This window comes from Corapipo altera, unplaced genomic scaffold, assembly GCF_003945725.1.
Source record: "Corapipo altera isolate COAL_440 unplaced genomic scaffold, ASM394572v1 0, whole genome shotgun sequence".
NCBI lineage: Eukaryota > Metazoa > Chordata > Aves > Passeriformes > Pipridae > Corapipo > Corapipo altera.
In genome coordinates this window covers 481,602-505,887 of record NW_020884872.1, presented here as the reverse complement: position 1 = coordinate 505,887, position 24,286 = coordinate 481,602, and the positions used below count along the sequence as shown (strand labels likewise).

At 50.4% G+C, this 24,286-nt stretch overlaps 1 protein-coding gene and 1 long non-coding RNA gene across 2 annotated transcripts; one reads left to right on the top strand and one right to left on the bottom strand.

Moving 5' to 3' along the window:
• Positions 1 to 15,447: 15,447 nt before the first annotated feature.
• Positions 15,448 to 19,889, bottom strand: LOC113943152. Its single transcript, XR_003526215.1, has 3 exons — positions 19,141 to 19,889; positions 18,231 to 18,358; positions 15,448 to 15,705 (listed from the first exon to the last, which is right to left on the bottom strand). It is a non-coding gene; the product is annotated as an uncharacterized LOC113943152 (long non-coding RNA).
• A 726-nt stretch (positions 19,890 to 20,615) lies between these two features.
• Positions 20,616 to 23,637, top strand: ATP5PO (ATP synthase peripheral stalk subunit OSCP). The gene is made up of 7 exons (XM_027634447.1): positions 20,616 to 20,682; positions 20,811 to 20,861; positions 21,598 to 21,708; positions 22,238 to 22,367; positions 22,487 to 22,599; positions 23,078 to 23,164; positions 23,455 to 23,637. Exons 1-7 carry the CDS (start codon positions 20,659 to 20,661, stop codon positions 23,566 to 23,568), a joined length of 630 nt encoding a protein of 209 aa, XP_027490248.1. The 5' UTR covers positions 20,616 to 20,658; the 3' UTR covers positions 23,569 to 23,637.
• The last annotated feature ends 649 nt before the right edge of the window (positions 23,638 to 24,286 follow it).

The window sequence follows — 24,286 nt, the reverse complement described above, 5'->3', positions numbered from 1 at the left end:
CTCTCCCAGCCTTTCGTCCCAGCAGAGCTGCTCCAGCCCTGGGATCCTCTTGGGGCCTGCTCTGGACTCTCTCCAGCAGCTCCATGTCCTTGCTGTGCTGTTCCCCAGGGCTGGAGCAGCTCTGCAGGGGGGTCTCACCTGAGGGGGCAGAGGGGCAGAATTATCTTCTCGACCTTCTGGAAACCAGAAAAAGCCCTTGGAATTAGCAAAACCCATGAAACCCTACATAAGTTCATGCTTAAACAAGCTTCCTAAGGGCAACTACTGAAGCAATCTGGCCGGAAAAGAGCAAAGTGCAGATTTGTCTGAATTTTCTACAAGGAAAAAGAGGAAGAAAATTTCCACTCCCTGCAAAAAAAAAATTTCCACAGCCCCAGCGATTCGTCCTCCAATGATAATGATTATGTTTAACATGACAAAAAAAAAGCAACAACCCTCTTTATTCATAGCAGACTTAGATAATATGCCCCAAAATACTTCCTTGGTGCATTTTGAGCATCTGCTTGAGGCATCCTGAGCCAGGGGCACTGTGAGTCCCTACGTCACCCTCCTGACGCAGTTGTGCTGCGTAGGACACGTCGGAGGCACGGAATATTTATTTATCTGGGATATTTCTGTGAGGAGATGCTGGCAGAGGCTCTGGCTCTGCCATAACAGATGAGGCAGCTTGTCCATCAAGCCCCAACACCCAGCCTGAAAGGAAAACATTCCCCATTGGAACTGTACGAAAATGGGAAAAAATGAGCGTTCCCAGGGAGGTCGGAACCAGAATTCTGGATCTGAGAACACTCAGATTTTGTAAGAAATTGGAGCCATCTCCAAAGCACACCATTCTCAAAAGGCTCCAGATTCCAGTTACAAGTCCCTCTACTGTACTCCCTTAAATGTCAGGAAAGATTGACCATGGATTCAGGAAACAAACGTTAAGTTCAGCTTCTCGAAGGCCTTCATTAAATGACTGTATTAGAAAAATTAAACACAGAGAAGGAAAACATAACAGAGGAAAACTCCCCACTTTATTGTACAACTGTTGTGGGACTAAAACCAGGTTTTCTGGAAGTGTTCAAGGCCAGGTTGGACAACCTTGTCTAGTGGAAGGTGTCCCTGCCCATGGCAGGGGGTGGATTTTCATGGAATCATGGAATGGTTTGGGTTGGAAGGGACCTTAAAGCCCATCCAGTGCCACCCCCTGCCATGGGCAGGGACACCTTCCACCAGACCAGGTTGCTCCAAGCTCCGTCCAACCTGGCCTTGGACACTTCCAGGGATCCAGGGGCAGCCACAGCTTCTCTGGGCAACCTGGGCCAGGGCCTCATCACTCTCACAGGAAGAATTCCTTCCCAATATTCCATCTATCCTTATCCTCTGTCACTTTGAAGCCATTCCCCTTGTCCTATCACTCCAACCCTTGGAAATAGTCTCTCCCCATCTTCCTTGCAGCTCCTTCAGGTCCTGGAAGGCCACAACCAGGTCACCCCAAAGCTTCTCTTCTCCAGGCAAGAAGCTGAGTTGACCTTCACTCACCTGAGGTTCCAATTTTCATGGCATTGGTAGGAATTTAACATGTTTGAAAACCCATCGCCTCTGCCTCCTGCAGCTGAAATGAGCCAAAGGGTCCCAAGTGGCTGGAAGGGGAGAGGAGATTGGGACTCACACCACACTCAGCACCTCAGGAAATAACAGTACAGGTGCTGAGGACCAGTGTCACTTCTGACCACACAGGGCTTGGCTTCACCGGGGTGGGACTGGGGGCTTCACCCTCACCTTCCTCCTCCCAGCACAGTCCTTTGTATCTCTTGGCCTGTGATATTTCCATGTGTCTGCACCTTGGGAAGAGCTTCTCTTAGAATCATAGAATCACAGAATCAGCTGGGTTGGAAGGGACCTCCAAGATCATCAAGTCCAACCCTGGATCCAACCCCGCTGTGGTTCCCAGCCCATGGCACTGATGCCACATCCAGTCTGTCCTTAAACACCTCCAGGGATGGAGAATCCACCACTTCCCTGGGCAGCCCATTCCAATGGCTGAGCACCCTCTCTGCAAAGAAATTCTTTCTGATATCCAACCTAAACCTCCTCTGGCACAGCTGAAGACCCAGCCCTCTTGTCTTGCTGATGGTTGCCTGGGAAAAGAGACCAACCCCCACCTGGCTCCCCCCTCCTGTCAGGGAGTTGCAGAGAGTGAGGAGGTCTCCCCTGAGCCTCCTCTTCTCCAGGCTGAACAGCCCCAGCTCCCTCAGCCTCTCCTCACAGTACTTGTGCTCCAGTCCCTTCCCCAGCCTCGTTGCTCTCCTCTGGACCTGCTCCAGCCCCTCCATGTCCTTCCTGAGCTGAGGGCCCAGAACTGGACACAGCACTCCAGGGGTGGCCTCACCAGCGCTGAGTCCAGGGGCAGAATCACTTCCTTGGACCTGTTGGCCACACTGTTCCTGATCCAGGCCAGGATCCATTGGCCTTCTTGTCCCCCTGGGCACACTCTGGCTCATGTTCCCCTGCTCTGGCACCCACTGGCGTTAGGTTGCTCCCTGCTTGCCGTCCAACAGCAGGTCTTCAGTTATCCATAAATCTGCGGTTGCCACTTTTATGACACCAAACAGTGAGCAACTGCTTCAGTTTACCTTGTGACTCATTTCAGATCAGTACACTGAGTAACCCTTCCTCGAGCACCGGCGGGGATGAATTCCCCCACGTTCCATTGTGTCTGCACCCAGCCCCTGCTGCACACGTGTGCTAATATCGATCCATGTGAGATAACCCGTGGCATTTGTCTGCAGGCAATCTGGGAAGGCTCAGGTTGTTGTGGGGAGCCCTTGTGTGGCTCTGGAATTCACCGGTTACCCGGCAAGGGCTGCGACAGTTATTGCAACACAGGCTGGGAAATAAATCCTGTTTGTCACAGGGTGGGAGAGGGGCTGAGCTGGGAAGGCCCCTCTGTGGAGCACCTCGTCCACCCCCCCTGCTCACACAGGGCCACCCAGAGCTGGTTGCCCAGGACCAGATGGCTTTGGAATAACTCCAGGGATAGAGACTCCAACAGCCTCTCTGGGCAAGCTGTGCCAGTGCTCAGGCACCTGGCAGTGGGAAGCCATTCCCCCTCATCCTGTCACTCCAGGCCCTTGGAAATAGTCTCTCTCCATCTTTCCTGTGGCTCCTTCAGGTCCTGCAAGGCCACAATCAGGTTACCCCAAATCTTCTCTTCTCCAGGCTGAACAATCCCAGCTCTCCCAGCCTTTCCTACCAGCAGAGCTGCTCCAGCCCTGGGGAACAGCACAGCAAGGACATGGAGCTGCTGGAGAGAGTCCAGAGGAGGCACCAAGAGGATTCCAGGGGGATCTCTGGGGGCACAATCCCCCCCTGTACTGCTGCCCACGCTGGGGGATCAGCCCAGGACACAGGGGGTCTGGGCTGGGCCATGTCCAGCCTCTCTCATCCCTAAAGGGACTTAAGCCAAGTTTTAATTGATATCCTGGGACGTGGAGTGGAAACAAGTGGACAGTGCTTTATTCCCTTGACAATTTGTTCTCCCCTCAGTCAGTTGATTGAGGATGATTGGTGAGATTTAAAAGTGGTCCACCCTCTGGATTCCACCAAAGACTTTGCAAGAAGCAGAGCTCAGATTGTTGACTTCCCTTTCCTCAAAACCAACAGGACCAGGGCCCATCTCTGCTGTCACCAGATCCCTGAAAGCCAAGATAAAGGGACATTCCTACACTTGGAGCTTCCACATCTCCAAAGCAAGAACAGCCCGAAGTCCCAAGCAGAGTCACAGTATTGACAGGAGTGGAACGTTCTCACAGCAACAGCTGCCAAAGGGCAAAGCCTTTCTCCTCAGAGATAATATCGCCCAAAATGGGCCTTTTTTAAATTTAAATAGACTAATGAGCCACTGTCTGGGTGGATCACAGGACTATTGTGTGAGTCAGACCTGGAGATTTCTGCAATTATTACTCCATTAAGGCAAACTGTCAATGAAGGCAGTGGGAGTTTAATCTGAAAGGGGAAGTGGGGAGTGGAGAAAGGGAAACATTTACCCTCGGGCCACACAGATCTTACTTCAGGCTTATTTTATGCCTCAGAAGCGCTTCAGGTGGGCCATAGGGCTGAAATGTGCTCTTCTTAACAGCAATTTAAAGTTCCCAGTTTCTGGGAATACAGAAGATTCCGCCAGATTCTGCACGTGTTTAATTTTACTCAGGAACTGAGTCCAGAATAATCAGAGCTGAGTTTAAGAGATGTACAACGGCCTGGCCAAATGGCAGCATTTTATATCTGGGGCTGTTTAGGCATGGCTTGTTTGGCTCCAAACCAGAGTTTAAATCCACCTCACCTTTAGTCTTTGACTTTTTAAAGTCATCTTCTCTTGCAGTTGTTAATTTTATCCTTTAAATGTCCAGCTCTGCTTTGCTCTGAGAGGTAGAACTGACCTTAATGCTCCCCTTGATCCAAAGTGATTGTGTGTTAAAGTGAGTTTTAAAGGTCAGATGAACTAAGGAGCTTCAAATAATGGCACAGGCAGCTGGCATAAGAAATTGTGAGTTCACTATATGTTTTCCCTGTTAAAACTGGCAGGATGCTCCCAAGCTACACCTCTGCAACAACAGTGTCCAAAACAAGCAAACCCTGCTTGCTTTGGTTTGTTTTCTTGTTTAATCTGGAGCAATCTTGTTTAAAAAAAAAAAAAAAAAAAAGAATTGGCCAGTGCCTGGCACGATTTTGTGATTAAAACCAAAAAAAAAAAAACAAACCTCAAAACATGTTGGGTCAACTTTCCTCCAGGTGTTGTTTTACTCATTTCAATAAAATGATTCTGAGAATGCCTGTGGGTTGTGGTACATAATCAACAACAAGCTCTGATCAATGGATTAGTAAGATAATACAAATAATAACAAAAAGGCTGAGAGTGAAACTGGCCTCTTTCCTGCTCCCAGTGAAGGCAAAGACCTGTCATTGTCTTGGAACAGCCAACATGGATAACAGGAATATGATTATTAAACCAACCAATTGTTTCCTCTTTCACTTTTGCAGCTCAGCGATACAAATGCCCACTTTGATCTTTGATGCTTCTCAACAAAACATAAAAAAAACCCCAAACCAACATTTAAACCCCCCATTTTTTCACTTGAAAAGCAGAGTGGGCTGGATTGTGCTTTCTCTCACCAGTTTTATGGTGGTTGCAGTGAAATGAGCCTGTGTTTACCCTGGCAGAAATGTCAGGGAGCAGCAAATCCCAGCCTGTAAAGACACACACTGAGTAGTGGATGTGGAAAAGCCACTTAGAGCTGCTCCAGAGCACACACCAGGGTCAGAAACTCCACTTTCAGCCTCCTTGGAAATCCTTCCCTGCATCCCTGCCATCCCTCCCAGTGCAAGGCAGGGGGGAGCAAGGACTGGGACATCACAGGTCTGTTCCTGAGCTCTCCTGCAGACCTGGGGGAAGACTTCAGCTCAGTCCTCACCTTCTGCAAAACATAAAACCGTGGAATGGTTTGGGTTGGGAGGGACCTCAAAGCCCATCCAGTCCCACTCCCTGCCATAGGCAGGGACACCTTCCACCAGCCCAGGTTGCTCCAGCCCTGTCCAGCCTGGCCTTGGACACTTCCAGGGATCCAGGGGCAGCCACAGCTTCTCTGGGTAACCTGGGCCAGGGCCTCCCCACCCTCCCAGCCAGGAATTCCTTCCCAATATCCCATCTATCCCTGCCCTCTGGCAGTGGAAGCCATTCCCTGTGTCCTGTCCCTCCATCCCTTGTCCCCAGTCCCTCTCCAGCTCTCCTGGAGCCCCTTTAGGCCCTGCAAGGGGCTCTCAGGTCTCCCTGGAGCCTTCTCTTCTCCAGGTGAACCCCCCCAGCTCTCCCAGCCTGTCCTAGAGCAGAGGGGCTCCAGCCCTTGGAGCATCTCCATGGTCTCTCTGGACTCACTCCAACAGCTCCTCTAACAAGTGCCTTGAGAGCTACAAAAGCAGGCCTGGATGTCAGAACTGAGCCGTGGAAGCAGCGACAGGAATAATTCCAACCCTGTTGCTCTCAGGGAGGAGCAGAACCAGACCCTCTGGAGTCACCTGTGACTGGCTGACCTCGGAGGAGGAACTAAAAGCCATCCCATTTCTCCTGGCATTTAGAAAAGACAGGTTACAACAGCGGGGAGAGGGAGGGAGGCAGAAGTCGTGTTGTGATTAAAGGTTGACGAGGCTGAAATCGGGGGTGGATCTCGGTGTGACTCAAAAGGGCTCATCCACTTGGAACCACCAAAGGTCTGTGCCCATCGCTTCCAGGAAACCAGGGAACAGAGGAGGTGCAAGGCTTTTGAGGGATTAGGGACCAGCTGGGAGGAGCCGGTGCCGTGAGGAACAGTGGAAACCCATTAACCCTAATTAGGTTACGGAGCATTCCCTACACAGGGGCTGCCGCTGCTGGGATGGGCTGAGAGTGAGGAGAATAAAGAAATAAATAAGTAAGAAAGAGGGCTGGGGCGTGGGGTTTGGGGTGAGGCTGCTTCAGGTGGTGTTTCCTGCAACCACTTGATCCCCCTGATTTCTCACCGTTCTCTCTGTGTTTCACACATGGAGTTTGTGGGGAAAAAAAAACCACAAAAAACACCACATAAAATATAATTCTATAAAATATTAATTATCATATGCATAGGATATAAAATAGATGTATAAATAATTGTTTTTATAAAACATAAATTATTATGAATATAATTTTATTCTATAAAAATACTGCCTGTAAATAATTAAGCATATATGTGTATATATATGTGTGCATAAATACGTGTATTTATATATATATATATACAAATAAATATATATTTATACATATATGTGTGTATATATATGTATATGCAGGTATCAGTGACATATATATATATGTATGTAGTTCTCTTCAAAATCTACAGAAAACCACATCAAACTGTGCCAAAATCCAAATTCTAGGAGGAGCCACTGCCAACTCTGCCACCTTGGGTCACTCCAGCACTTCACACTCCAAACAACCTGTATTTCCAAGGTTTTCCAGCTTGTACCCCTTGAAAACTTGCCATGGAGCTGCAAATGCCTCCATGGTGATTCAGTTCCCATCCTAGTGGACTCACCTTCCTTAAACACCTTCCAGGGGGGATTTTAACTGTTATAGTTCTGTTGAACAAACAGACTCTGTCAAAAAATCTCTGGTTAAATCTTAAGAAATCCAACCTGCATTTCCACGTTTTGGCCATTATTTTAACAGCCATTTTTTTCCTGCTTTGTCCCTCTACCAACTTACATCTAATTAGCACCTGAACCATTATCTACACATCTAATTAGCACTTGAACCACTCCAGTTGTTAACCACCATCCCTCTTCCAGCAGTTTCCACAGTTCTGCAGCTGTAGGATTTGCCCACACAAAGTTCAGAAGGAAACCCAGGGAATATTTTCTCCCTCCCAACAGTTAATTATAACTACAAACCCGAGATTTCTTTCCCCTGTCCAGCCCATCCAACACCAGCACCACAAAATATTTAACGAGATTTGGATCCCGAAGAGGTTTATTTCTAGACTTAACTTTCAGTAAATAATTACTCGTGTTCTTAAACCCGGGCTTAGTTTTGTGTGGAAAGAGGAGTCCCAATGCCAATACATATGGCCAGGGACATTTGAGCTGATTGAGAAATACATGCCCTTTTTTTTTTTTTTTACCCTGGAAACCAGACATGTCCATTCTAGAACGTTCTGTTTCTAAATTAACCCCGTTTAAATTTAAATACTGGAAAGGTTTGCTCCCACAAACAGGGTCTTTGTCGTTCTCCTTTGCATTCCAAACCTCTGGCCAGCAGTTTTACGTGCTCTGTCTTGCTTTTCCTTTGCTGGCACCTTCTCACGAGGCAGCAAAGGCTCACTGAGCTCAAGGGGATTCTCAGCATTTATTGCAATATCCACCCCCCCCCCTCAACGGGAACCCACATGGGAATGTTTAATCCGGCCAGTTAAACATCAGCTGGAAAAAGCATTTGACAATATCCTGTGGAGAAGCAGCTCAGCACTGACAGGGGCTGAGGAGCAAACAGATTTTCCCAACCCTGTTTCCCGTGACTTGTTCTCCAGAACTGTTCAGTGAATTACGAGACGCAGCTCATAAATATTAATTATTATTATTTTTGTTCGCACCAAATTGGTGGTTTGAAAGATGTTTGAAAGGTAAATTAAGTGAGAATCCCCTGAGGAGGTCACTGTTCATCAAGTACAAAGGGAAGCTGTGAGAGAAGGTGAAAACACCCGAGGGGAAGAAACTCTGGAGGAATTTGTTGCCAGAAAGGGTGGTGAGGCCTTGGCAGGGGCTGCCCAGGGAGGTTTGGAGTGCCCAGCCCTGGAGGTGTCCCAGGAAGGCCTGGCCGTGGCACTCAGTGCTCTGGGCTGGGGGACAAGGTGGGGATGGGGCACAGGGGGGATCCATGGGCTGGGAGGGCTTTTCCAACCTCTGGGATTCTGGGATTCTGTGACCGAATGACTACGTGACAATCAGGTGCAATGGACAACTCTTGAAACCTGCAGAGGAACAGGAGTTCTCCAACCTGCAGGCAGGAATTTTAGTGGACTGTCAAGGCAACAAACAGGACCACGAAGGTCCTCAAGGGGGTTCACAGTGACAAGAATTCACCAACAAATTTGAGGGGGTTTGTGCAACATGGAGTGTGGGCAAGGGGCTGGAAACTCCTGTCCTACTGTCTGTCCTCCTGCCTGTCCCCCTCGTGTCCTCCTAACGACAGCAGTGACTAGAGTTCCAAGAGAGTGACTCCTGTATGAATTAAGCCATAGATTAATTCTCCAAGGTGAGATCACCACAGATCTGACAGGTCTAAACCACGCGAGATGCTCGTGGGGCATCCCACCCCTGCGGGATCGGTATCCATCTCCACCTTCTCCCTGACTAGAACAGGAGGCAAAGCCTTGACTGTGGAAGATCCCGGAGGATGTGGGGTTTGTGGAGTCACAGTGACACGCTGGCATCGCTCCCCTTTGGGCTCTGTCAGCGCCGGGCTCACGTTACACCTGAGCACAACCACGGGAGGTAGCAAAGGCTGGCTCGGGTTACTCGCCCAGCCTGGAACAACAGATTTATTGAGGGCGAGGAAGCTGCTGGGGCAGCTCTGCCCTGCCCCTGATCATAGAGCAGGAGGGGTTGCTGTGCCTGCTTTTGGATAACGGGGATTCTCAGTGCTCACAGCCTGGGTTTGTCCTGTGACACCAGCCCGGGTTTGTCCTGTGACACCAGCCTGGGCTTGTCCTGTGTGTCCCTTGCAGGGAACACGCCTGCAAGGAACAAACAGAAATGGCCCCAAGGTCTATAAACCAGCCATCAGGGCTGGAAAAACACCCAGGAGCGTGTTACTGTCGCCGATCCAGAGCAAAAAAAAAAAAAAAGCGTGCTTAGATATTTCTGTCATGCATGTTCGATCTTCCAAACCAGATTTTAGGGCTCTGGTATTAAAAAAGGGACTGAAGAGAGGAAGGAGTTCTACTATTTTAGTTTTAATTTTCCCCTAATTTAAGGGGAAAAAAAAATGGAATGTCTACATCTACCCAAAAAAATCCCTATTTCTTTTTCTCCTTCAGACAAACAAAGCCACAAAGAAAAAAAAAAAGAAGCCATGATTTTTTTGTTCATTTTTCAGTTCACTGCAAATATAGACATAAATAAATGTTTCAACAGAATTAGAAGTAAACATAATAACAGTAATTAGGGCCCTGAGCAACCTGATCTAGTGAATGCCCTGCCCATAGGAAGGGGGGTTGGAACAAGATGATCTTTAAGGTCCCTTCCAACCCAAACCATTCTGTGATTCTAAATATGTTAAATTATTCTAAAAAAAATAAATTATTCTAAATAAATTAAATTATTCTAAATACATTAAATTATTCTAAATGCATTAAATAATTATAAATATATTAAATAAATATATTAAATATATTAAAGAACCCATTATAAATGTGAGAGTGCTTCTAGCAATATTTAAAATACAACTTTTTGCTGTCCCTTGTCCACCCAGACCGGACAGATACAAAGGGAAGGGAAACATGCAAATAGTTTTTTTGGGGGAGAAGAGCCGTGGATTCAGTTCCTGTGGATTTATCTGTGACAAGTTTGTTCTGTTTGAGTCAGTTTTTTTTCAGATTACATTGACCCTAAGTCACCTGGAGCGAAAGCAGACGGTGACATCTCTTGTAGCCTGAAGCAAACAAACCTTATTTCTTGGGAAAAACGAAGCTGTGATGATCAGCTAAGGAAGTAGAAACGTTGCCTCTTCTTTCAAAAAATAATTAGTTTTCCTGTCACTACAGGAGAGTTTGAGATTTCTCACAGGAGATGCCTACAAAACTGAATTAATGGATCCTCTCCTCAGACCAGGTGGTAATGAAATAATGACACAGTACTTCCAGCTCCGAGCACGAGCTCCAGCTGGGAAAATGCTGGGGCGTGCCCAGAAAACAGAGACCAAAGTAGGTGGGGCTACTGCTTGAGAGGAGTCGTAATAATCAGATATTAATGGTGCTGAGAACTCAGTGGTGTTTACCATGAAACTCAGAGAGGAAAAGCCCTCGGGGTATTTTCTTTTCCAGCATAACATTAATTTCCTTTCTGTGCTGTATCTGGCACGGTTTGGGGAAGGGAAGGTGTAATTTATCCTTTAAACATTGTTGGGATGAGTCTCAGCCCTCAGGAAAGGCTGAGATGGGTCGTTGTATTAATCAAAGAATCAGAATCCCAATCAAAGGTTTGGGTTGGGAGGGACCTCGAAGCCCATCCAGTGCCACCCCCTGCCATGGGCAGGGACACCTTCCACCAGCCCAGGTTGCTCCAACCTGGCCTTGGACACTTCCAGGGATCCAGGGACAACCACAGCTTCTCTGGGCAACCTGTGCCAGGGCCTCCCCACCCTCACAGCTCCATCCATTGTCAAGGGATGGGTGCTGAGAGAAGTTACAGAAAGGTTTGATGAAATTCTGCACCTTTTCCATACCCCTCCCATCTCACCGTCGCCGCCATCAACATTCGTTGAAGCCTTTTATGGGAGAAATATCTTGCTAAAAATCTAACAGCAAAGCTGGGCAATCATTCCAAGTAAAGTCTTTCATGGTAAAAAGGAAAAATAACAGCTTATACTCTTTTATTCTTTTTTTATCTCAGCTGACCAAAACGGCTGCAAAACCAGGACTCGTGGATGACACTCGTGCCCAAAGGACAGGTACAATAAGGAGGATATTTTATATGTCTTTTATGTGCAGTTTTCTCTCCAAAGTGTTTGGCACATACACTGCACTCAAGGCAAATTCTGAACATCTTCTCCCAGGATTAAACTGGCCCCATGTACAGACAAAACTGGAGGAGCCTGATGGAGGGGCTGAGCCTCGAGCACCGACCTCACCTCGAGCTGCTGCAGGTCGGTGACAAATGGAAGTTCTGTCGCTGCCTTTGTTCTGCTCTTGGCCAAGTGCCACCCAAATGCCACAAGAACTGTTCCTGCCTCGAGCTGCAGTGGCTGAGCTCCTCCAGAGCCTGTGGTGTGAAGACTTTGTTGTGGAAAAGCCTGATTTACCTGGTTCCACCACACGCCCCCAGACGCCAATAACGGGGTGGGCTCAGCTACAATTAAATTCCTGCTCCCCAGTGATCAGACAAACCCCTGTTTTGCTGACTCCATCTGCAAGGGTGAGCGAGGGGCAACACTGTTGATGGCCCAGACCGTTGTGGGTGTTGACAGTGTGGTTTTCCTCTCCTGCTTCCCCCTTTGCTTGGCTCAAACGACGACTCTGTCCATGACGCGCAGCGGAAAAACACAGCATTCAGATGCCAGAAACTATCTGCTGCCTTTTGTCAGCTCTTCTGCATCCCCCCCTTCTTGCCACCTGCTGACAGCATCAGCAATGATCTGTCCAAAAATCGAACATTTTAGGAGCAGAGATTTCGGAATTATTCAAGCCCTGGTCTGGGCAGAGCCTTTGCAGAGGCCTCTTTTGCCCTGGGACAAGACACGTGGTGTGAGGTGCAGGTTCCACCTCCTCTGTTGGCTCTGGGGACCAGGCTCTCTGTTGTTCTCCTTCTATAACAACCCCTCAGCTTCTTCTGCAATAACACTGGTTTTCTGTTTTTTTGCTGTGTGTGCAGCAGCTGGTTATTGAATCATTTTGAGGAGGGGGCTTGGCAGGCGGAATCCACTGAAATCACACTCAGTCCAAAAACCCACCAGTGGTTTGTGACAAGAGCTCTCATCCAGCAATCCCCTGGTGTTGAGGGGCCTCAAAGGTATCCCAGAATGTTGAGTGAACGTCCTTTTCTTTGTGTTCACCTCAGGAGGAATTTGCTGCTGGAAAGGGTGGTGAGGCCTTGGCAGGGGCTGCCCAGGGAGGTTTGGAGTGCCCAGCCCTGGAGGTGTCCCAGGAAGGCCTGGCCGTGGCACTCAGTGCTCTGGGCTGGGGGACAAGGTGGGGATGGGGCACAGGGGGGATCCATGGGCTGGGAGGGCTTTTCCAACCTCGGGGATTCTGGGATAGAGCCAATTGTAATGGGTCTGTGCTGTTTGTCACATCCCAGCGCTGCCTCGTTGGTTATTTATGTTCAAGCCAACCTTTATCCCACCTCGAGCACGGCAGGTGTTTGTATCTCGGCAATCACGCCCACACTCTGCATGCCCGGGGCTCGGGTTGCACGTGATTCCCATCCCAGCCCACGGGAGCTGCACATGCCCACCCGGGAGGCAGCTCCCTCACCCTCCTGGGTGAGCAGAAAAAAATGAATATTTTCTAGCAGGGAAAAATCCCTGGAAGCGGCGCCACTGCCCCACCATAGCCGGGCTGTGCGTGATGCAGAGATGCTGCCTGGCAATGTTGCTTAGCAACACAGCACCATCCAAGAAAATCCTGCCTTGTAGTGGCTGGTGGGGTGGGACAGACGTGACTCTGGGCACACAGAGGTGTCTCTGCTCCAGACTATTCCACCCTCTCCCGTCGCCCATACGCGATTCCCCGTCGTTCTCCCCGCGCCGACATCGCGATGCTCCGATAATTTTCCACTGGGGGAAAAAAAAAATACCTCCCCCCACCCCCCCCACACTTCCTGTTTCTCAATGCTCTTCAAACCTGATTTAGAGAGTAGCAAGTAGTGGAATTTTACAGCTCCATCCCATGATGCTCCTGCTCTCGCTCGCAGTCCCATGGCCTGGCTCATACCTCAAACTAACCGTAAAGTCAGATCACAATGGTGTGACTCACGTCACAACTAAAGATAGATCCTGTCAGGGGCAGGCAGGAGCCCTGCATGCTGGAGCTTGTTTGTTCAGGGGTGTGTTTTGGGGTGGGTTTCCCCCCACACGCTCTCTCCTGACTCCCTAACTTTCGATGTTCTGAGAGGTCTGTCCCGTGTCTGTGGGAATTGGGGTGAGCAGGTGTGGGACACACTCGGGGGGATCTGTAGGAAACCACGGGTGAGATGCACAGAAGTCTGGCTGCTGTGGGAGTTTGGCCTCACACAGGTCTCACTCAGGCCAGAACTTCACAGGGGACTCCCAAAAAAAAAGCAACACAGAGTGGGCAGGACAGCCACAGAAAGGAGAGAGGAACATTTTTCAGAGGGGTTTCTTCCAAGCCTTACGACCTTCTTTTCTTTAGTGTTTACCTCCCAGCTCTTTTGTACCCACACAAAACAAGGCAGAGCTGGTGCAGGAGACAAAGAGAACAACCAAGACCCCACCCAAGACAAGAGGGGCTCTCACCCCCAGACCAGCAGCCCCTGATGAGGCCAAAGAGTGTCCCAGCATTTTACAGGAGCAGGGAAGTGGCAGGACAGGCAAGAGCTGCCCTGTTTGCCACCCTGAGGCAAGAGGGGCATGGGGAACTGGTGAAGCTCCACAAACACAGGAGCTCAGCACATCTGAGACCTGGGGAGATCCTGAAGGACACAGAGCAATTCCCCAGGGAAAGGAGGATTGTTTTTGATCCTGCCATAAACACAGACATGGAAAGTGGCAGGTGAGGGGCTTGGAGAGAGCCCTTCCAAGGGGTTGGATCCCTTTCAGCCCTGTACAATTCCACTGGTGTCAAAGGCATTACATCAGGGCCCAAACCAAGCCATTATTTTTAACCTGGCCGTTTCCTTTGGTGCCCTTCACGCAGGAAATCCCCGTGCAAGTGCCCGGGTTTGGTCATGTGAATATTCCCACCGGCGGGAGTGTGACTGCTCATGTCCCCAGAGCTAAACACATGCACACACACACTGGGGCCTAAAGTGGCATTTGGGGGAAAGGAGAGAGGAAAGGAGAGCGGGAACACCTGAACAACAACGTGCTGGGAGGGCTCTGAAAGGTGCCCTGGGTGACAAAGACTTCCAGCTCTGTTTCCCCCCTTTTCCGCTTGGCAATTCCTCTAAAACCAGCAGCACCTTTAGGACAGCAGTTTAAGGTCTGCCTCCTTCAAAGGGGAGGAGGACAAAATACCCAAAACGTTGCTAAAGTATTTGAAAAAAAAAATTGGAACAAAGCAGCTTGTTACGCAAATGTCCTTCGGGGACTGCAATCCACGGCTGTGGCTTTCCCAACCTTGCCCTGATTCCTTGTCTGCACTTCCAGGGAACACCCTCGGGGTCTTCGTAGGTAACCTCTGCATAGGTGGGTTTTCTGCATTGCTCCTCACTTCCCATTTCTGCCATTCCTCAAAAACCCCTTCCAAACACCAAGAATTACGACCCCCAACCAGTGTCATATGTCAGCAATCAGGGGATCAAGGTTGGGGGGGAAATTCAAGCTCATCCAGTCTCATCCTCAGCCAGCACCACCACAATGACCCCTAATCCATGTCCCCAGGAGCCATATCCAAATTCCTCTGGAACACTCCCAGGGACAGGGACTCCACCACCTCCCTGGGACACTGATTCCAAGGCCTGACCACTCCTGCAGGGAAAAAAAAAAATTCCTAATACTCTAAAGAAACCTGAATAGTGACTTTCATATCTTTGTGTCTTGCAGCAATCTAGAAAACAGATCAGGAAAAAGCCCACAAGAGAAATCTGGGGTATGAATCCCATTCAGTTTCTCTGTTACACCCAGATTATTTTAAAAATCACTTCTTTCACCACTTTATCCTGACATTTCTCAAAAGCCCCAGCACATATAATTGTAATGTCTGGCTGCAAAATGAAACATAAGAAATCTCGACCCACCAGGTTGGTGCCTTCAACGCATGATCTGAGCAAGGGTGACTTTTCCCAGGTACCTTCCTGCAAGAGAAATGACTCAGAGAAGTTCCCAAAATCAGAGTAACTGAGATCAGGTTTGCCCTGATCAATAAATCCACAGAGAAAAGACTTCACACACATTGTAAACCAGGCTAAGAGTCAGAAGATCTGCTGAATTAATTTGTCATTACTGTGGGGTAAGAGCCACTAAAAACAGTTGTATCTGTGAGTCCTAGAAAAGTCCTTAATTTCTCCCCCAAAGGAGAGAAAACACCACCTCTGTTTTTTCAAGCACCACGTCCACCAAACCTCCCCTTGCCCTGGACATGGACTGTTCAAATCCACTGAGAAAACAACCAGCTTGGTTCTGTCCCGACTTTCTGTTTCAGGTTTATGGATTTGCCATTCAAAGAGGCAAATCCATGGAATTCATTTCACAGGGCATTGAGCAAAGGGAATGTGGAGGAATGTCCTTCAGTCTTTGACACAGGAGCAAATGCGAGTTTGCTGCAGGGAAAGAGAAGAAGACAAACACCCTTGAAATGGATAAACCCTCCACAATAACCATAGTTCATGCACAAATAAAGGTTTTTTATTAGTATTGGCTTCCCTCTTGTGGCAGTGGAGCCCTAATATGTAACCAGACATGATGCTCCTCCTCTGCTTTATTTCCCCCACAGCCACTTGCTCATTTGACTGACACTTGTGAATTTACAATTATTTTTTTAATGGCAGAAGTGAGAAGGTACCACTGCTATTAATAAACTGTGCTTCATCAACATAACTTACAGTTATTTATAAAGGATAAATTGCCTTTTTTTTTTTTTTTTTTTTTTTTTTTTGGGGGAACTGAGGTGCAGAATAATTAGAAGCCAATCAGCAGGTCCAATGTGGAGCTGAAAATAGATCCCAGATCTCCTGAGTCTCAGTGCCACGTTCTCACTGCTCCTCTGCCAAGGTGGGAAATGGTAAAACTCAGCTCTTGGTGCCTTCTCCCCCGTATCTGTTATTCACATGTTTTCCCAAACCAGTTCTTTTTTACCTTTGATATTTCATGGACAAGCTCTTAAGACAGTCAAATAAGTGAAATAAGTTTAATAAGTCAAATAATTCAAAAAACCTCTGAGACAGCCCAGGTGGGCCCAGACCACCTTTTCTAGTATAAACCTTTGCAGGTCAGTGGTTATTTCACCAAACTATAAAAATCATATCATAGCTCACCCTTAAATTACAATTATATCATAGCTCACCCTTAAATTAGTTTTAAGGGTATTTTAAAAAGAATTTATATTACTTCTTTTACATCTGCAAGCACCTAGTCATGGGTTTACTCCCCTTTTACAACAGATTTTTGTGGTTGCATGGAAAATTCACCATTGCATGGAAAATTCACCAAAGCACCACGAGCACCCCACAGGTATCACATGCACAGTCACATCACAACGATTCATCATTTCCATACATAACAACACTAGATTGAAACCTCCCTTGAAGGGCAGGAAAATGTAGGTAGAGGTGCTTGATTTGGGAAATAATTCCTACAAAGAGCTTCCAGTGGAGCGCTGTGGTGCTGAGGGCAGTGAGTTCAGTCGCCCAACTCAATTAAAATCACTCCTATTCGGAATTCCCCTCTCTGTTTTTGTGGGTTTACAATCATTTCTTCCAGTTTGGAGTAAAAAAAAACACACAACACCTGTTTTCTGTCCCCTGCCACTGAGTGAAAACCCCTTTTCTAATGGGAAAATGAGTCAGGTGGTGCCTGGGCAGGGAGGTTTCAGTGGGTGGTACAGGCTCAGTCCCCGGGGAGCGCTTGAACCTGCCTGCCCAAGTGGAACCTGTGGAGCACAGGAGTGGAAAACAACCACCTGGATCAGATTCAACCAGGGCACCAACTGTTCCTGTAGAAGATAAGGGGCAACCCCCGGGAGAGAGGGGGGAAAAAAAACCACAACAAACAAACCCCTTCCTCGAGCAGCTGCAGGAAGGAAACCCGGTCGCGACGGGGAGGTGAGTTGGGCAGTTGGGTGGCAGATCTTTGAGGGTTCTCTGGGATGAACTCGAGCAGCAGGAGAGGAAAACTCCTCCACTCGTTGTAAACAATGAACTTCTCGCAGAGGAACTCGTCAGGAACTTGTTTCCAGCTACACCCTGGCTCCTCTGGGACTGCCCCGTGCCGAATTCCGGGCTCGGCCAAAGGGAAACAGATGGGTGCAATTATGGAATAACAGGTGAGGAGCAACAGCCACAACGGGCCAAAAGCTCCTGTTTCAGGTGAGTTGCAAGGCGAGGGAGAAAAGCAGTCCCTTCTTAAAAGTCTGGGCTCATTGCTATAATCATTAAAGGGGTTTGAGTGGGGTTTTTGTTTTTCTTTTAAAAGACCTGTTGGAGGGTAAGCCTGGCACGTTCTGTGGCACTGACCTGCCACACTCTCATCTCTGTGGGGGCCCTGAAAAACCTCATCTGCTTTTTGCCTCTCTGCTCTACAAGTTATCTGTGGAATGGTCTAATCTTGCTGCAAGTTTTAGGACCTCTCACAGAGCTGGACCCCGACAGAAACACAACCCCAGCAGGACCATGGCTGGAGAATCATCGCCTTCTTTCTAGAGACTTCTCAATGAAAGGAAAATAAGATCTACTTTGCCTGCTTTCAGTTGTGGTCTGACTCAACAGGAGAAAAAAGGGATGTTTTTTACATCCTCACGTGACTAAGAATGAGCATTTTAAGGTCACGACCCTCCAAGGGCAAACCCACAAATGGAAGTTCTTCAGGATGTTCCTCCTGAGTTTGTGAATGTTCAGGTGCTCATTAAGTGCCCAAACTGAAAGCAGGGACACACGTAAACGTCTGATGGTAAGTGATGGGCAGTACAGGGAATTTAATTGCTTTGCAGGGGAAAAAAAACCTCCTAAAAATCCCCATATATAATGAGGGACTCCATTATTGTGACAGATACTCAAACATGAGGACAGGTTTTATCAGAGTTTACACTTTCCTTCCAGTGTAAGGCATAAAGGTACAAACTCTTTATCACCTGTGGGATTTTACTTATCTAAAATTAACCCAGTGCTCTGATTGTAATTCATCAAAAGTTCATCAGGCTTTCACCCAATCCCCAGTTCATTAAAGTGCCCTCAGGACTCAGTGACATCAAAAAGCCAGCTTATCTGTGTATTAAAATGCGACAAGATCACAGATTGTCCCAGAATTACACTGAAAAAAAAAAAATTGGGATATGGAATCCCACTTCAAATAAATCCGTTCCAAAACTTCTGTCCAGGCACATTATCACAAAAAAAATAATAATAAAAAAGTTATTTTTTTAAAAGCAAACATTTTTTCTACATGTTAGACATGCTTTTCTCAGTACTGTAGTTATCACAATTAATTAGAAGCACAGTGTTAGAATCATGGAATGGTTTGGGTGGGAAGGGACCTCAAAGCCCATTCAGTGCCACCCCCTGCCATGGGCAGGGACACCTTCCACCAGCCCAGGTTGGTCCAACCTGGCCTTGGACACTTCCAGGGATCCAGGGGCAGCCACAGCTTCTCTGGGAATTCTATCCCAGGGCCTCACCACCCTCCCAGCCAGGAATTCCTTCCCAATATCCCACCTAACCCTGCCCTCTGGCAGTGAAAGCCATTCCCCCTGGTCCTGTCCCTCCATCCCCTGTCCCCAGTCCCTCTCCAGCTCTCCTGGAGCTCCTTCAGGCACTGGAAGGGGCTCTAAGTTCTCCCCTTCTCCAGGCTGAACTAATCCCCACCCTCTCAGTCATGTCAGGCTTAAACCTGCCCCGGGCTGTATTTGTGCCTTCGAGTGTCACCCCGGCAAACGCGGGCCGGGAGAGAGGAGGGAGGTAAATCCCAATAAAGAGCCCCAATAAAGCCCGTGGGTGACACTGTGGCACTCCTGGTGGGACGGCTAAGCGGGTTCCCTAAAGAACCTTGTTCCAATCCTGGTTTTACATCATAGCTTCGCTTTCAGTCTGGAGCAAGAGCAGCATCTAGTGCTCGAATCCTGCCCTGCACGCTTCCCGCGGCTTCCCATCCACACCAGGCTTCCTATTTCCATGGCAACGACCGCCTGAGCCGGTCCCCGTGCGGGAAATAACGACCCGGACCGGAGCCGGCTCCGCGAAGCTCTTACAAAAAAAAAGGGTGGAAGAATTAAGGAGAGGGGGAACTGAACCATTCCCGAGAGCTGAGCGAGAATGAGAGAGCGACAGGCAGAGCTGCCCACCTGGGGTTTCACCTGGAATGTCCTTTGCCTCGGGAAGGGTTTGGATCTGGTTTATCCGAGGGATAGAAGGAACTCGGTGCGTCCCGCGGGTTCCCCCGGGTCAGAGCAGAGCAAAGCCTGGGGGAAAAGAGCAGCTGAGGTTGAGTCTTTTAAACAACTCGTGGGATGCTCCAGTCACTCTCCTGAAGTACGGGATGGGTGTGGGTGAGGCAGGGGCAGCCCCTGGAGATCTACGGGGTAAAGAGATCCACCCGCAGCCCCTGGAGATCCACAGGGAGCAGAGATCCACCTGCAGCCCCTGGAGATCCACAGGGAGCAGAGATCCACCTGCAGCCCCTGGAGATCCACAGGGAGCAGAGATCCACCCGCAGCCCCTGGAGGAGCCCCCTGGATCAGGGGGATGTCCAAAGGAGGCTGTGACTTTGTGGGAAGCCCATCCTGGAGCAGGGACCTGGCAGGACCTGTGGATCCATGGAGAGAGGAACCCAGGCTGGAGCAGGAAGGACTTGTGACCCCATGGAAGGGACCCACACTGGAGCTGTTCATGAAGGGCACTGTGGGCACAGGGACACTGTGGGCACAGAGACACCGGGCAAAGGGACACTGGGCAATGAGGGGCACCATGGGCACAGGGACACTGACAGGGACACCAAGGAGCACGGGGACACCACAGGGACAGTGAGCACAGGGACATCACAGGGACAGTGAGCACAGGGACACTGCGGTCACAGTGACAATGAGGGGAGAGGAACACTGGGGACACAGGGACACCACAGAGACACTGTGGGCACAGGGACACTGACAGTGTCACCAAGGGGCACAGGGACACCACAGGAACGTCAGGCACAGAGACACTGGTGGCACAGTGACACTGGTGGTGACACCGAGGCAGGTGACACTGAGGGCACAGGGACACTGGTGGTGACGCCGTAGTGACACCGAGGGCAGGTGACACTAAGGGAACAGGGACACTGGCGGCACAGTGACATTGGTGGTGACACTGCAGTGACACCGAGGGCAGGTGACACTAAGGGAACAAGGACACTGGTGGCACAGTGACACTGGTGGTGGCACCGCGGTGACACCGAGGGCAGTGACGCGCACAGGCCCCGCCCCGAGGAACTACAGCTCCCAGCGTGCCCCGCGGCAGCAGCGCCATCACGGGGCGGGGCCTCCCCGCGCCTGCGCCGTGCGCGGTGACCCTGAGCGGCGGCGGGGCAACATGGCGGCGGCGGCGGCCCTGAAGGTGAAACGGGGGGGCCGGGGGGCAACAGAGGCATCCCCGCCCCCCGCACCCGTGCGGGGGTCTCCAACATCGCCCCAGGCCTCGAGCGCCGCGCTGACCTTGCCGCTGTCCCCCTTTTTCCCCTCCAGGTGCGGCAGCTGAGCACGACGGCGGCGAGGCCGGTGTCCAAACTGGTGAAGGTGAGGGGGCGGCGGGGACGTGAGGGGGCAGTGGAGGTCCGAGCTGGGCAAGGTGAGGGGGCAGGAGGGGTTGTGAGGGGGTAGGGGGAGTTTTCACGCTGATCAAGGTGAGGGACTAGAGGGGAGGTGGTGAGTGGGTCAAGGGGGGTGTCCAGGATGGTGAAGATGAAAGGGGGCAAGTGGAGGGTGGGGCGGTTCTCCAGCCTGGTCAGAGCGAGGAGTCGGGGGCGTTTCCAGGCTGGTCAAAGTAACAGGTGACAGGGGGAGTCTCCAGGCTGGTTGAAGTGAGGAGTCAGGGAGGTTTCCAGGATGGTCTGTGTGAAGAGGTGGGGGAGTCTCCAGGCTGGTCAAGGTGAGGAGCTTGGGGGGAACTCCAGGCTAGTCAAGGTGAAGAGTTGAGGGGGTTTCCAGGCTCGTTAGTGTGAGAGGGAGTATGAGAGGGTGGGGAGTCTCCAAGCTGGTTGAGGTAAGGAGTTGGGGAGGTTTCCAGGATGGTCTGTGTGAAGAGGTGGGGGGGTCTCCAGGCTGGTCAAGGTGAGGAGTAGAGGGGATCTCCAGGCTGGTCAAAGTGGTGGCTGACAAGGGGTCTCCAAGCTGGTCTATGTGAAGAGTTAGGGGGGTCTCCAGGCTGGTCAAAGTGGCCGATGAGGGAGGTCTCCAGGCTGGTGAAGCCGAGGGGCAGGGGGGTCTGTGCCCCCCAGGTGCCCCCTCTCAGTGCCCCCCGCTCTCCCCACAGCCGCCCATCCAGGTGTACGGGCTGGAAGGGCGCTATGCCACCGCCCTGTACTCTGCAGCCAGCAAGCAGAAGAAGCTGGAGCAGGTGGAGAAGGAGCTGAGCCGGGTGTGGGTAAGGTGTTCCACAGCCGGAGCTTCCCGGGCGTGGGAGCAGGGGGGGTTTCCCTGCTCCTCAGGAGGGGGGTGGGCTTGGCTCCTGCAGCCTCTGAGACTCCCAGTCCCCTGGCACATGTGCTGCCTGCCTTGTGCCCCAGTGTTTCAATGGGATATTGGGAAGGAATGCCTGGCTGGGAGGGTGGGGAGGCCCTGGCCCAGGTTGCTGAGAGAAGCTGTGGCTGCCCCTGGATCCCTGGAAGTGTCCAAGGCCAGGCTGGACGGGGCTTGGAGCAACCTGGTCTGGTGGAAGGTGTCCCTGCCCATGGCAGGGGGTGGAGCTAGGTCCATTCAGTCTTTAAGGTCCCTTCCAACCCAAACCATTCCATGATTCTGTAGCAGCAGCTGCCCTTCCACTTCCCCTCAGCTCCAGAGCTCTTTGTTCTCACTCCAGGAATACCCGTGTTTCCTGCTCTGGCTGGTCCAGGTGGGCCTTGGAATGCCTGGAAAACTCCTGGCCTTTGTCCCATAGCTGTGTCTCCCCTCAGACCCTGCTGAAGGACCCCAAGCTGTCCAGTGTGGTGATGAACCCTCACACCAAGGGCACAGTGAAACAAAAAGCCGTGAGCGACGCCTTGGCGAGAGAGAAGATGTCCCCCATCACTGTCAACCTGATGAGTGAGTGACCCCTGGGCTCCAGGAGAACATCCAAGCTGTGCCACCCGTTGCCGTGGCTCTTGGCTGCCCGGATGTGCCCGGGGGGTGCTCTGAGCCCTCGGTGCTTTGGTGTTTTCCAGACCTGCTGGCTGAGAACGGCCGCCTGCGCCACACCCCGGGCATCGTGTCCGCCTTCGCCAAGATCATGAGCGCGGTGCGAGGAGAGGTGGTGTGCACGGTCACCACGGCACAGGTGGGCTGGGAGCAGGCACTGGGAGAACAGGCAAACCTCTGCAGGCTCCCCCTGCTCCCTGGAATTGAAGGGCTTGCTGTGTGAGCAGCGAGGAAACGTCTCAGCCCTGCCAAGCTGAACGTCTTTCTGCAGGGGGGGTTTGGATCCCCAGCAGAGACTCGTCAAAAATTAAAGCTGTTCCTCCCATTTCAGCTTCTTAGGTCATGTTTTTCCTTCCTGTGTGTGAAGCCAGGGGATGATAAAAGTCTGCACATAGAGCTGCCCCTGTTCATGGCTCATGAAATTAGGAGGGCACCAAGGTGGTTGTTGTTCCTGTGCTGCCCTTTGGTTGTCCCTGTTCCAGAACGCTGCTAAATCTGCCTTCCTGGTACTCGTGTCTGTCTTCCAAAGGATCTGAGTAGGATATTGGGGTCCTTGTTCTATCATTTGAATATTTTCAAGTCCTTAATTTTCCTTCTCTTCTGTTCCTATTTTTCAGCCCTTGGATGAGGCCAACCTGACTGAACTAAAAAGTGCTCTGAATGGGTTCCTGGCTAAGGGAGAGGTTTTGAAGCTGGAGACCAAGGTCTGGAGTTTGGACTTTATAAATCAATTTCATCAAGTTCATGTTAAGGGTTTAAAAAATGATCTTAAAGATTTCACTGAATCCCATTGCTGTTACACAGTTCTGTGCTTTTCCGTAGACATGATGATGCTTTAATTCCTAAAATCCTAACTTTGGAATGCAATGACCACAAAGTTCTCCCAAAAAAGGCTCTTTGAAGAGCTTTATTCTTTCCTTTGTTAGTGTCAGAGTTGTATCCTAGGCTGAGAAACTTTTGCTCACAGACTTTCTGTTCAATGTTCCTTGTTTAGACTGACCCTTCGATCCTCGGCGGGATGATTGTCAACATTGGGGAGAAGTACGTGGACATGTCAACAAGGTCCAAGATCCAGAAACTCACCAAGATCATGAGAGAGACTGTCTAGAGAACTGTCCTGGTCTATTCCCAAGGAAACCTGGCTGATGGAAACAATAAAATTCCTCCTTCTCGAGTAGATGGTGCCACGTGTTTTGATTTGGGGAGCAGCCCTGAGGGGGGAGGATGCTGACGCTGCAGCGGAATTTCGTGTAGTTCTCACTGAACACTCCCATGACATGGCTTGAAAATGTGGCTCACCCTGAGAGCAGGTGAACTTGGCTGGGAAGGACATAGAAAGAACAAAGTGGGATCTGATAAAGGGGGTCAGTGCTGCAGAGGGTCTGCCAGGCTCCAGAGTAACCTTGGGGGGTCGGTCTGTTCTGTCATGTCCCAAGGGTGACAGGAAATGGCCTGAAGTTCTACCAGGGGATGTTCACCTCAGATATTAAAACCAATTTTTCCCTGCAGGAGTGGTCAGGCCTTGGAATAAGTGTCCAAGGGAGGTGGTGGAGTTCCTGTGTCTGGGAGTGTTCCAGAGGTGTCTGGATGTGTCCCTTGGGGCCCGGGCCATGGAGACACTGCCCACAAGTGCCTGGCACGGCCACGGGGCCGATTCCTGCTGCCCTGGCCAGCCCAGCCTGCAAAGCTGTGCCCTGTGGAGAGCGGGGGTCGTGTGGGACCGAGGGCAAAGCCCCCCAGTGCTCCGGGCACAGCAGGGGCTGCAAGGCCACAAGTGCCGGGGCTGCCCCGGGCCGGGTCCGGGCGGTGCCGCTGTCCAAGGGGGG

Coding starts and splice junctions, on each gene's coding strand:
- ATP5PO (XM_027634447.1), top strand. CDS start 20,659: ATGGCGGCGGCGGCGGCCCTGAAG. Junction 20,862..21,597: donor CGGTGTCCAAACTGGTGAAG/GTGAGGGGGCGG, acceptor CTCTCCCCACAG/CCGCCCATCCAGGTGTACGG. Junction 22,368..22,486: donor CATCACTGTCAACCTGATGA/GTGAGTGACCCC, acceptor GGTGTTTTCCAG/ACCTGCTGGCTGAGAACGGC.